Below are 12,508 nucleotides of genomic sequence, written 5' to 3' on the forward strand. Positions count from 1 at the left end.
GGCCAGCGGGGAAAAACGTGCATGTGTGAGGGGAAAAACGGAGAGGGCTCGCGGCCTTTTATCCCCTCTGCCTCCCTCCAGCCTCCCCCGGTGGGGCTGGGGCTGGAGCGGGGGGGCTCAGCAGCCGCTGTTCCTGCGCATGAAGGCATGGCCCCGCACGGCGTGCTGCATCTCGGTGAAGGCCAGCGCGCCCACCGTCACCTGGCAGGGCCCCAGCGCCTTGAAGCCGCACTTCTCGTAGAAGGGCACCAGGAAGTCTTCGCACATGAGCACGGCGCGCCGGGCGAAGGGCAGGCACCGCAGGTACTGCAGGTAGCGCCACATCAGGATGGAGCCCTTGCCCTGCTGCCGGAAGGTGCGGTGCACGGCCAGCACGTGGATGTGCACCGCCGTGCCCCGCGGCTTGTGCAGGGTCAGCGCCGCCTGCGGGAAGGGAGCGGGGCCGTTAGCGGGGCCGGGGGCCGTGGCTGCTGAGGATCGCGAAGGTAGGAGTGGGATGTGGGGATGTGCTCTCTAAGTGATGCTCGCAGTTCGTGGGGAGCCCCCCCAGGCTCGCCAAGGGCTCCCTCCAGGTCGCCAGGACCTTCCAGCGGCACAGCACAGGGCTGAATTGCCTTCCCCAACAGATTTGGCCCATCTGCTTCCAAATGGCATAATTAAAACCATTGCCCCCCTTCCCCAAACGTGTCACACAGCCGGTGACACCCCTCCCCTGGCTCCCTGCTCAGTGCCATCCCCACTCACCTGCCCCCTGCCATCACCAGAGGCAATTTAGTTTTAATTTTCCCCATGCTGGGCACCCTCCCGTTCCCTGCTCTCGTGCCGCCTCCCCCAGCGCGCACAGGGCAGCTCGTACCTGGCTGAGCCTGTCCTGGTCCCAGAGGGAGCCGATGATGAAGGCCACCAGCCGCCCTTCCTCGAACCAGCCGAGGGAGAGCTCCGGGCACAGCGTCAGGAAGTGGCGGATCTCATCCAGGTGGAGCGGGCAGTCCCCGGACACGGAGATGAAGGCTGGAAGGGGGCCGGCGGTGAGCACGGCGAGGGGCCGGGGGCACCCGGAGCACCCACACTGGGGTTGGCTGCGACGGGAAGGGGGGGGACGGGCAGCCCCTTACCTTCTCTCTCGATCTCGAACACGCTGATGGCATCCTCGGGGCTGAGGCAGCGGAACTCGCTGGCGGGCAGCGTGTGGCGTCGCTGGCGCCCGGGCGAGTTTTGGGGGCACCGCAAGCGAGCGGGCTTGAGGAAAGGCGACGTGCTGAGCACCGGCATCCTGCTCCCCTCCCGGCGCGCGGCGGCGTTTATTTGGGGCAGCCTCCGTCAGCTCCGGCCCCGGCGGCGTCACGGCAGCCTTTATCTCAGCCAATCTCCTCCAGAGCTCTTAGCCGCCGAAAATACCTGTTGATCGCGCACGGGATTAGGCTGCTTGCCATCCTAATGTGCGCGTATATAGGTGTACGCAGGAAATACCCGCCCACGGTGCCCCTGCTGCTGGTTTGCCATCCCTGGAGCTGGCACAAGGTGTGGCCACTGCGAACCTCCAATTTTGGGGACCAAGATGGGGACCGGGGGTCCAGGCTGCGGGACAGAGGTTTGGTGTGTGCAGCCGGAGGCAGCCTGTGCTGCTGGGGTTTTATTCCCCTTCCCGGCTCGCTCAGTGGGTAAATGATGTGGTTTAGTCCCTGTTAGGTGGTGGCCGTGCTGGAAAATGTGGCTGAGACGCGTCGGGGCAGGGCAAATGGGTTTGCAGCTGCTCTGGTGCCCACAGCACTAGCAGCCACAAAGGCTGGGCAGGGTCCCCTCCACCCATCGGGGTGCCCTTGCTGAAAGGACGTGGAGTTGGGTCCTGCACACTGCAGGCAGAGCTTTGCTCGGGGGCAGGGAGATGCCATTGCCCGGGGATGTTACCGTGACGTTGGGGTGGCCGAAGGGCTGCTGCAACCGGGTGAGCACATGGCCAAGAAGAGCTCTGCAGGTGAGAAATACCCCCGAGGCAAGTCCAAACCCACCCTCCCGGCTCGGTGAAGGTGCTGGGTGCTGATACTCATCATCTCCCTGCTTTTTCCCCATCTCCCAGCCGTGCCCAAAGCTCCCTTGCAGTCCCACAGCTGTGCCCCAGCCGCCCCATCCCATCCACCACCACCCAGCCAAATCCCCTCGCTTGGGTCAGATCCTGCGTGGTTAAACCTGCCTCGCGTTTCGTGCACGATCAAACCAGGTGAATAAATCCAGGGGGGACCACAACCTGAGCAAAAGCGAGCACGTGTGGCCCGCGGGCAGGAGCAGTGCGAGCAGCTCCAGAGCTGACCAATATTCGAGCCGTTTGCACCAAAGGCAGCGCGGAGCCAGGTCATTTCTGAATGCGTTTGAGAGGTGCCGGCTTTCCCTGCTAATTACAGGCTTGCCCCCAGCTAATAGGATTTACAGAAACAAAAGCATTACCAGCGCGAGCGGTGCGCAGGGCAGGAGCGGAGCAAGCTGGGAATTTTCCATCTGGAGACGCTGAGGGCCGGGTGCTGGAGGTGCCTGGTTTAGGCAGGAGGAGGTGAGGTGGGGTCTCGCTGGGGTTTGGTTTCAGTGAATTTTGCTGGTTTAGCAGGGGCTGTGTTATCTAAGGGACCGGGTCTATTAGGAAGAGGTGTTTTCTTTGGCGGGGGAAATATTCAGCATCCCCAGCGCCAGTTCTGGTCACCAAGGAGCGACAAACTGAAAATGGTGCTGGAAGGGAGAGCTTCGTGCTGCTGCAAAACGCCTGCAGGAGGGAGGAAAAGCAGCGGCTGAGCTGGAGGCAGGCGTGTTTTTTGTAGCGTTGTAGGGCTTATCATCGACTCTTCTGGATCTCCTCATCCTGCTAATTGGATCAGGGCTCGCCCAGCCCGGCAGCTCCGCAGCGGGCGAGGAGGGGGCTCTGCATCCCCACTGCTGGGTGCTGGGCGCCTGCTGGATCCGGCCCGGAGGCCTCTCCTCCGGCACACGGGGCCGTGCGTGGCAGGAGCAGGGGCTGTACTGACCTGCAAATGCTGGAAAGTCTCTCTGGACATATTTACCCACAGAGCTAGGGGGTTCGGGATCTCTTGTATGAGCTCAATTTGCGTTAGAAATGGATGGGAAAGGGGAACCAGGCTTCTCCAGGTATTTTTGGAAGCTTCTCGGGACCCCAACAGCAACAGCCTGGAGCAGAAGTCGGTGATGCGGGGAAAAGGCTGCTCTTTGGCTTGCTCTTGTATTTTTTTTTCCCCTCCGGCGCTTTATTCCTGGCAGCCCAAATCAGATAGCTGGAGGGCTGATGTGTTTGTGTTTCTTTCCTGGAAATGAACTTTTTCTTTTTGCTTGGCTTCTCAGCTCCCTGCAGATGCAACGGTCTTTGGCATGCGGGGAATACGCACACCGAGAAAGCTGCACGGGGCATGCCATGCATCAGAGGGGAGGGCAGAGGAGCTGCCGCCCCCCCTGCCCCCCCCCCAGCCCTATACCCCCGCCCGGGGCTGTGTGGGGTTGCTGGGGGGCACCTACACGTGGGCAGCATCCAACCTGCAGAAGTGAAGGTCCCCAGCTGCAGAGTAAGTGAGAAACAGGAGGAAAATCCTCTCTCCCTGGCCCCAGAAACTCTTTTTCCAGACCTTCCTGAGGTGAGCCCCATACATTGGGGGGTGTAGCAGCATACAAAGTGCACTCTGTAAAATTCCCCCCGTTTGTGTTTGTGCACTACAGAGCCCGAAGCATGCACATGGTCCACAGAGGTGCTTGTGTGTAAAAAACAAAACAAACAAACAAAAAACAGGTAAGTCTGCAGCACCCCCCTGGTGGCATCTTTTTCTTATATTAGGAATATCTGCCTGGAGTTGGAGCTTCAATTTTTGAACGGTTTGGAAGCAGCAAGGACTCATTCACCCAGATTTTTTGGCCAAATGTTCTTTGCAGAAGAGTTGAAACTCTTCTCCCACCCCGAACGTGGAGGGTTTGGATGAGAAGACTCGCTACACCCAGACTTTAATAGCAGATGGTGTCGGTGCAGGGATGGAACCCGGGCTGCGATGAGAGCCGTGCTCTCGCCTCCTCCAAACCCTTGTGCAGGCAAGCCGAGCTCGGTGTACCAGCTCCCTTCCCTCCGGGACAATTCCCCGCATCCTGAGCCACCGGGGCTGGCACGCGGCAGTGCCTGCAGGCTGCCAGCTGTCCCCGAGGCTGTCAGCACCACGGGCACACAACAAAAACTTGGGCTTACCGGGCTTACCGGCCGTGGGATGGGGACCTGGCGATGTTCCTCCGCCAGCAGAGCCACCTCGCAGCCACGGGAGGGGAGAAATCAGGCTGCAGGGGCTCGTCCGCCTCATCTGCTGCCAGGCACGGAGCCCCTGCTTATATATTTGTTATTTATGGAGCACGTGATGAAATTCTAAGGAGTTTATAACCCCGATGAAAGACGGGGAGAGGTGAGAGGCTTTAAGGTGACAGGCCAGCAAAAGGATCCCATCAGGCTGTTGGTGTTGGTTTGTTGGTGGTTTTTTTTTTGTTGTTGTTGTTGTTTTTATTTTTGTTTTTGTTTTTGTTTTTTTTCTTCTCCCCTGGCGTGAGTGCCTGCAGAGGGATAAAGCATTTAGCTGATTGCTCCACGCTGAGTGCTCGGGGTGAGCTGGCAGGCAGGGAGAGCAGAGGACTTGGAGAAGAGAGAAGTGCACCTGGCCTGATCCAGACCTGTCCGAAGGCAGCCCTGCAGAGCATGGATGTGTTTGTCTTGCTTCCAGAGGATGTGTCCTTGCTCGGACAACGCACAGAGCCTGTGTCTGAGCACGTGTTTAATAGGTGTGGTGCCAGCTCTTGGGGTTCAGCCATAAATTCTGCCCCCCAGTAGGCTGTGAGCCTGGCAGAGCAACAAGTGTGGTCAGGGCTTTTATAGCAGAGCCTGATTCTGATCCTGCCCTCGTGAAACCTGTGTGGCTCCTCTGCTGTTCGGGGGCACTGCAAGGGTTGGATTCAGCCCTGGGAAGTAGAAAGCAGTGACGACAGACACTGCTGGCTCCGCATATGTGGTTGCTTGTAGGATTGGGGCCAGAGGTAGAGCTTTTGCCCCATGCAGCTTCCCCCGAAGACTGAGCACCTCTGCCCCGCAGTCCGAGCTCGCTGGGAATCGTTACACAAGGAACCAGATAGGTGAAACCAGTTGTATTTGTTCTCATCAGGACAAGCGTAATAAAATGGGGATTATCCCAGGCGTAACCTCCTGGAAAGGAAATGGCTGGTAAAATCAGCAGAAATAATAATTAAAAAAAATGTCGGCATCATCATTATCATCAGGAACCAGCTGCGGCTCTGAAAGGAGCGCGGAGCTGCCAGGCGGAGCTGGCCCCGCAGCCCCCAAGCCCTGCCAGGGCAGCTCGGGAGCTGCTGTGCGTTGTAGCCACAGGCAGAGTGACCCAGGGCTCAGCCCTCACCTCCCCGTTTTAGATATTTTTTTCATGGAATTGAAACAGAAAGATGCCCCAGTGTGTTTCTGCTGTTCAGAAACGGCATTTCAGAGCAACTCACAGCCAGGATTCAGCCGCGCAGCACAGGGGCTGGCCTGTGGCTGGAACAGTCGGGCAGGGATGCTGCTTTCTGCCCACCACGGCAGGAGGGTCAGCCTGGTCCATCCCTCCCTGCTCCTACAGCTGCAGACGGTCAAAAACAGCATTAAGGGAGAACCACGGCAGCGTGCTGAGATTTAGATACTTAGCAGTGCTCTCAGCTCCTTCAAAGAGCCCAACACCACCGCTGTCTCTGCAGCAGGCTGCTCGTCAGCAGCCCTCTCGGGGCACTGAGGGACAGGGACAGGCAGCTGGGGCTCTGCTCGGCCCCCCTCTGCCAGGGTTTGGCAGGGAAGGGACACGAATGCAGTTCGGGGGCTCCTCAGCCCCCTCTTCCGTGCTGCAAATAGCACCGGGTCATCCCGCTGCTCCGGGGATTAAGCTGCTTGGGGTAGCTGCAGCATTCGTCATCTCTTGGCCTCGAGGGGCTGGTTTGCAGTCACAGGGAATGAAGGTGGCATCAGGGTCCTTCCCTGGGTGGCGTCATCCCAAACTCCTGCAATTATTCAGCCTCTATGATCAAGCCAGATGCTGCTCACTTCCCCATTTTTGCAGCTTCTCCTGGCTTAGCCAAAGGGAGCCGTGTACCCAAAAAGGGCCGTGCTTTTCTCCTGGCTTGCACACAAGTGGCACGACACGGACAGCAGCAGGGCTCAGCCCCGCTGTAGGGTCAGCCACGGGCTCTTGTTTTATTCCTACTCATCCCCTGCCCTCCCACCAGCTGCCCCAGGCGGCAGCACAGATCAGCAGCGTGCGAGTGCTCGGCATCGCTGAGGCTCTGCGGCAGCATGGAGCTCTTGTGGCTTCCTCAGTATTCCCAGCACTTGCCAGGCTGGCTGCCTGCTGCTTTTACCCCGCAGTGCTCCCTTCTCGCCTTGTCAAGAGCAGTTCAAAATCTCCAGCAGGTGCTGCAAAGCCGGGGTGCCTCCATCCCCTCCACTGGAGCAGGGTATTCATCGCAGCTCACATTGTGAGCCAATGTGCCTTCAAAATAGCAATGCAGGGCTGCTCTGGACAGTGGCCATGTCCCCGGGCTCTAAATAGACCCTAGAAGGGCTGGTTCTGCCTTGAAATGTTAATCTGCAAATGTGCACATATGTGGATTTCCTCTGGCGTGTTCCTTTTGGCTCATCAGTGCAGTCGGTTCCTCTCTGGTGAAGGTGCAAGGCGCTTCCCTCTGCAGTCGCAGGAAGCTAGGGAAGGGATGCTACAAGTCAAAGGATTTGGGATCTCTCTGATCCCAGGGGAAGCAGGCTTTGAGCTCCGGCTCTGACCTGCACCTGAGCAACACATGCCTTTGCAGGGCTGGGATATCTCCTTGCTACTCCTGTACATGGGACTCTGAGGAAAGAGTGCAGACAGAGAGGGGAAGGTTTCACCCAAGGCTGCTTGGCCAGGGCAACTTCAGCCTAAAGCAGGGGTGGGAGACCTTTCTTATCCCCTCCCTAGAGCACAGGCACTTGGCAGTGATTAGCCTCATTTCCTTCTCTCTGCTGGGCTGCAGTAGTTTGTAACTAGGTCATGGACACTCGTAACACAATCCCCATGACGAAGGAGGACTGAGTTCAGAGCGGGCTCCTCTGGGAGGAGAGGGCTGGGCAGGTGGGAAGGGCTCCAGCAGCTCCTTCCCTCCCATCCCAGACCTCCAGGCATTTTAGATCCAGCTCTGCCTTTGGGATGCGGCAGCTGGGTGATGTTACTGGGTCACCCTGCCTCCTACAGCTCTGCAGGAGCTCTCCTGCCCTTGGCTCAGCACGCTGCTAGTGGGAGCCGGGGTGACCCCGTGGAGATGGATGGGCTCCGGCTGCCACTACGGGGAAGCCAAACCCTGCATCCCACAGCAAGGCTGGGCCTGGACCAGCCCCGTCACGGGACTTGCAAGGTCTTGGTCTCAGCAAAGAGGATGAGAGGACGAGTGGAGGATTGTGCGTGCGTAAAGATGTACATAAGCAAGGTGAAACCACTCGGAGGCCATTTGCAGCTGGGGTGGGGAGGGCCAGAGGTGCCTGAGCAGGGCAGCACGAGCAAGGAGGGGAAGGCAGGGTAACCATAAGCAACATGGGGACACAGGGCACTTCCCTGCTCACCCCTAAGGGCTCCTCTCACAAGGGCGCGGCTTTCCCCTGCCCGCCCAGCTCCGATAAGATTGCTGGGCTCACCGTGGCACCTCCAGGGACGGGGCACCCCCAGCTCCTCTGGGCAGCCTGTTCAGCGCCTCACCGCCCTCCTAGTACAGAATTTCTTCCTGCTTTCTTTTTCTACGTCTGTCCGCTGACACGGCTGAGCCTGCACAGCGGCGGTACGCCCCAAGCCAGTCCCTGTGGGAGCACCGGGAGCCATTTGGCGTTCCCCCAGCTCAGCCCCGCAGCACCTCTCCGAGCTGCCTCGGGGGCGCAGAAAAGGAAAACAAAAACCGCCGAAAGGCGGTGACGCCTGCCGAGAGCCCGCTGTGGTGCCCTGCAGGCCGGGATTTCCACCGCAGACCCCCAGCGGGCCCAGGGCGAAGCCTCTCCCGGAGGGAGCCCCGGGGCCGGGCCCCGGCAGCGGCCGCGCGGTGGCAGCAGAGCCCCGCTCGCCTCAGCCGGGCCCGGGGCCCCGAGGGTCAGGCCACCGGCTGAAACGGTCTGGTTCACCTCAAAGATCACGGCTGTAAAATCCTAGAATCCTAGAATCGTTAGGGTTGGAAAAGCCGTCCAAGATCATCTGGTCCAACCATCCCCCTACCACCGATGTCACCCACTGAACCACATCCCTAAGCACCACGTCCAATCTTTCCTGAACCCCCCCCCAAAATGTTTCTTGGTTTTGTGTGTTCTTCTGGTCTTTTTTTTTTTTTTTTTTTTTTTTTTAAAAACGTGGTCCGGCTGGCTGGGGACCTCACCTCAAGCACTGTGTGAGGTTTGGGGCACCGCAGCGTCAGAAGGACATAAACTATTAGGGAGCACCCAAAGGAGGGCAACAAAGATGGCAAAGGGAGCTTCCACGCAACAAAGATGGGGAAGGGGCTGAGGGGAAGATGTGTGAGGAAAGGCTGAGGGCCCTTGGTTTGTTCAGCCTGGAGAAGAGGCTGAGGGGAGGCCTCATGGCGGCCTGCAGCTCCCCCACAGGGAGCGGAGGGGCAGGCGCTGAGCTCTGCTCTCTGGGGACAGCGACAGGACCCGAGGGAACGGCATGGAGCTGGGACAGGGGAGGGTCAGGCTGGGTGTTAGGGAAAGGTTCTGCACCCAGAGGTGGTCGGGCACTGGGACAGGCTGCCCAGAGCAGTGGTCACGGCACTGAGCCTGCCAGAGGTTAAGGAGCATTTTGACAACACTCTTGACACGTGGTTTGGTTTTTGGGTGGTCCTGTGTGGAGCCAGGAGGGGGACTTGATGATCCTCGTGGGTCCGTTCCTCTTCAGGATATTCTGTGATTCTACGAAAGAGATGAGTCCTTCTTCTGTGCCACTTCCCCAGGAAAGCTCATCAGAGCCCCAGCTGAGATCAGAGTGCAGAAGCACACCCGGCTCAACTCCTGCTAACGAGCAACCAGCCCTGACTCGTCCCCATTAAAATCCCCCCGCTGCGAGCCTGGCTGGTTGTGTAATGTGATTGTTTGCGTGGCTATTTGTGGCTCCCTGAAACCCCACTGCTCTTCTTCAGCACGTAATTGCTCTGAAGAGGGACAGTTTCCATCCACACACAAGTTTGTGCCCATTACCCGTATCTATATTTTATTAGCAGCTGTTGTGATGTGCTTTAAGGAGATGATGAGAAGCATCACCACCGCGGCTGGACAGAGCTGGGCTTTGAAACCTTCCACGGAGCCGTAAGGAGAACACAGCGCTGGCTCAAGCGGAGTCAGAGGGCACCTTCTCCCCTCCCAAAGGCCTGATCCTGTTCCCAGAGGGCCAGGCACAGAGAGAAGGGGGCTGGGAGCTGTGCCGTGCTCCCCCCAGCAGCATAGCTGTGTTGGGGCCATGCAGAGGGTGAAATCTTGAGCCCGGACTTTGTACCCCCCTATTCCTTCACTTTGCAGAGGTCGCTGCCCTGTCTTGGATGTGGATGGAGATCTGTGGTCCCAGAAGCACATCTGCGTAACCAGCTGTACACCCGTGTTGCACTGAGAGCTATTTAACCTGTCTTTCCCCAGGGGTGTGCTGCTGTTTCCTCACCTGGTGTTCCCTTTTAGCTCTGTTCTGCTCCCTGTCCCTGGGGTCGGTGCTGAGAAATGCTCCAGCGAGGAGCCACATCACCACGACACCCAGTAGTGAGACCCTCTCAAAAACCATTTATTTCAAAACCCCCTGTGGATAGAGGAGGGAAAAAACATTCGAGTCAATGAAGCCTAGTCTGCGGCTCATTTGCACACCCTAATGAGGACTTTTAGGAGCCATAAAGAGGAATACTGTGCCTTGCTGTGAACCGGAGAGCACCTCACTGCCCAGAGAGCAGCACTCAGCCCCACGGGTATTGCGTAGAGTGGTCTCTGTGGGACAGGCCCTTATCCTGTGCAACCTCTGCATGTTCTGGGCAGTTTCCCCTAAATCCCTGTGGCAGGATTTTTGGTTTCTTTCCCTGATCTCTCTCGGGGGCTGCACAAGTGCAGGGTGTTGGGGCATGGCCTGGGGTTCACTTGCTCCCCAAGTGCTGTGCTGCTCCTGGCTGACGTGGGCACGGCACGCTCGCCCCGTGCGGGTGGGTGGATGCCGGCCTCTCCTGCAGACCTGGGCCTCACCTGGGAGGCCTGAGGAGAAGCTGCGGCCTGGGACGTGCCTGCTGGGGGGTGGTGTCGCTTCACCGTACAGCTCAGAGACCTTTGCATTGCAGTGCCCGTCCGACTGCCCCAGGAACGGAGGCCACCTCAGCCTCCACCTCTCCTCTGCTGAGGCCTGGGTTCTCTTCCAGCCTTGGCCAGGCCTCCTCCTCTCACCGAATCCCGGAACCACCAGGGTTGGAAGAACCCTCCAAGATCATCTGGTCCTGCCGTCCCCCTACCACCACCGTCACCCCCTGAACCACGTCCCCAGGCACCACGTCCAACCTCTCCTTGAACACCCCCAGGGACGGTGCCTCCACCACCTCCCTGGGCAACCCGTCCCGACGCCTGACCGCTCTTTCCGAGCAGAAATGGCTCCTCGGTCCCTCCCCGTCACAACCCGAGGCCGCTCCCCACGGAGCCCACGTCCCCCAGGCCTCCCTCCTTCCCCCCTCCACCTCCTCCCCCCTCCCTCCCCGCGATGGGCGTGGCCACGCCAAGGGGGGCGTGGCACGACGCCACCAATGGGCGTGCCCAGAGGCCGTGCCGTGACGTAACCACCCGGCGGGGCGGAGAGCGGGGGGCGCGTCCAAGCCGCGGCGGCGGCGGCGGCGGCGGGGAGGGGGCGGGGCGTGCGGCCGCGCTAAGCCCCGCCCCCCGCCGTTACCCGCGCGCGCGCCCCGCCCCGGCCCGCCCCTCCCCTCCCCCAGCCTCCGCCGCCGGCCGCGCGCTTCTCCCGCTCTGCCCGGCGCCATGGCGGAGCTGCCCGCACCGCCCGCACCGGGGGGCCCGATCCTGCCGCCGCCGGTCCCCGCCGCGTCCCCGGGGGTCCCGGTCCCGGTCCCGGTCCCGTCGGTCCCCCCCGCGGCGCCCCCGCCGGGCGGTTCGCAGCGCCTCCTCTTCTCGCACGACCTGGTGTCGGGCCGGTACCGGGGCTCGGTGCGCTTCGGCCTGGTGCGCCTGATCCACGGCGAGGATTCGGACTCGGAGGAAGAGGAGGCGGCGGGGGGAGGAGGAGGAGGAGGAGGAGGAGGCGGCGGAGGAGGCCGGGGCGGCGGCGGAGGAGGAGGTGGAGGCGGCGGCGGAGGAGCCGCCAGCTCCGGTGGCTCCGAATCGGGCGGCCCCGGGGCGGGAGGCACGGAGGAAGGCCGGGCCTCCCCGCTGCGGCGGGGCTACGTGCGGGTGCAGTGGTACCCGGAGGGCATCAAGCAGCACGTCAAGGAGACCAAGGTAACTGGCGGCGGGGCCGCACCGACCGGCCTCGTGCCCCCCACCGCCCCCCAAAGCCTCCGCCACGGAGGCCCGGGCCTCGCGAGGCCGCCGCCCGGCCTCGCCCCGGAGCCTCCGTCCTTCCCTCGGAGGAGCGGGAGGCTGCGGGTTTGCCGCGGTTATCCCCCCGCCACCATCATCGTCACCGTCACCACCCCGAGGGGTCGGCGGAGGCCGCCCGCCACTCTCCGAGCGGCCAAGGTTGGCCCGCGGCCTCCCGGAGGCTGAGGGCGGCTCGTCCTCCGCCACCCGAGGGCCTCAAACCCTTTGGGATTCAGCTTTCCCCACTGGAGGCCTCGTCTCGGGACTTCCCGAGCCTGCCCACCGGGGCGATTCTCGGTGGCACCGAGCTCTGCCGGCGACGTGGCCTCCGCGTCGAGGACGGTGGCACCGGAGGACGGCGGCGCCACGGCCTCTATTAGGGCAGCCAGCAGCGAAACGGGTGGCCCGGCAAGCCGACGGTGGGCAGCTCATGGTACGGGACGTGCCCTCGTCCATGCGAGCCTTGGGCACCGTTGGCGAGCCCACCGCCATCCCACGACCTCCCGCTCGCCTCCGCGGGGCGCGAGGGAGGCCGGGATGGGCGCAGTGCCCGGGGTGAGGCTGGCCGGGGGGCTTCCAGCAGGCTGCCTGGCGGCACGGAGACAAAAGAGAGAGAGGGGGCACTGCGATACAGCACAAAGGGGCCGGCGAGCCATGGGCGTTGCGCTGAGCACAGCAGAAGGCCGGCGCTGCCCTCGCCCGGGGGGCTGCCACACCGGGGGGGCACCGGGAGCCCGAGGGTCCTGGCGTGCCGGCGGCTTTGCCACCCCGAAATCATCACGGTGAGGTGTCGAGGTGATGCGGAGGGAGGAAGCGGGGAAGGAAGGTGTGTTGTGGTCCTGCAGAGAGCGGTGGGATTGCGAGTGCTGGCAGGATGAGCTATATTTAGGGGATAGT

General features: G+C 61.4%; 2 protein-coding genes across 2 annotated transcripts in view; one reads left to right on the forward strand and one right to left on the reverse strand.

Annotated features, from left to right (window-relative positions):
• Positions 1–15: 15 nt before the first annotated feature.
• Positions 16–1,291, reverse strand: AANAT (aralkylamine N-acetyltransferase). Its single transcript, XM_040530692.1, has 3 exons — positions 1,116–1,291; positions 857–1,011; positions 16–423 (listed from the first exon to the last, which is right to left on the reverse strand). Exons 1-3 carry the CDS (start codon positions 1,270–1,272, stop codon positions 118–120), a joined length of 618 nt encoding a protein of 205 aa, XP_040386626.1. The 5' UTR covers positions 1,273–1,291; the 3' UTR covers positions 16–117.
• A 9,714-nt stretch (positions 1,292–11,005) lies between these two features.
• UBE2O (ubiquitin conjugating enzyme E2 O) overlaps positions 11,006–12,508 on the forward strand; it is a 62,746-nt gene continuing 61,243 nt past the window's right edge. The window contains 1 exon segment of the mRNA XM_040577773.1: positions 11,006–11,530. Within this exon segment, the coding sequence (XP_040433707.1) occupies positions 11,054–11,530 (477 nt within the window). The 5' untranslated portion in view covers positions 11,006–11,053.

Source organism: Cygnus olor, chromosome 18 (genome assembly GCF_009769625.2).
Source record: "Cygnus olor isolate bCygOlo1 chromosome 18, bCygOlo1.pri.v2, whole genome shotgun sequence".
Taxonomy (NCBI): Eukaryota; Metazoa; Chordata; class Aves; order Anseriformes; family Anatidae; genus Cygnus; species Cygnus olor.

What these genes read in the sequence shown, in the direction of transcription:
- AANAT (XM_040530692.1), bottom strand. Translation starts at nt 1,272, where the DNA reads ATGCCGGTGCTCAGCACGTCGCCTTTCCTCAAGCCCGCTCGCTTGCGG. An exon ending in GTTCGAGATCGAGAGAGAAG is followed by an intron (nt 1,012 to 1,115) that starts GTAAGGGGCTGC and finishes GCCCCCTTCCAG; the next exon opens with CCTTCATCTCCGTGTCCGGG. An exon ending in ACCAGGACAGGCTCAGCCAG is followed by an intron (nt 424 to 856) that starts GTACGAGCTGCC and finishes CCCTTCCCGCAG; the next exon opens with GCGGCGCTGACCCTGCACAA.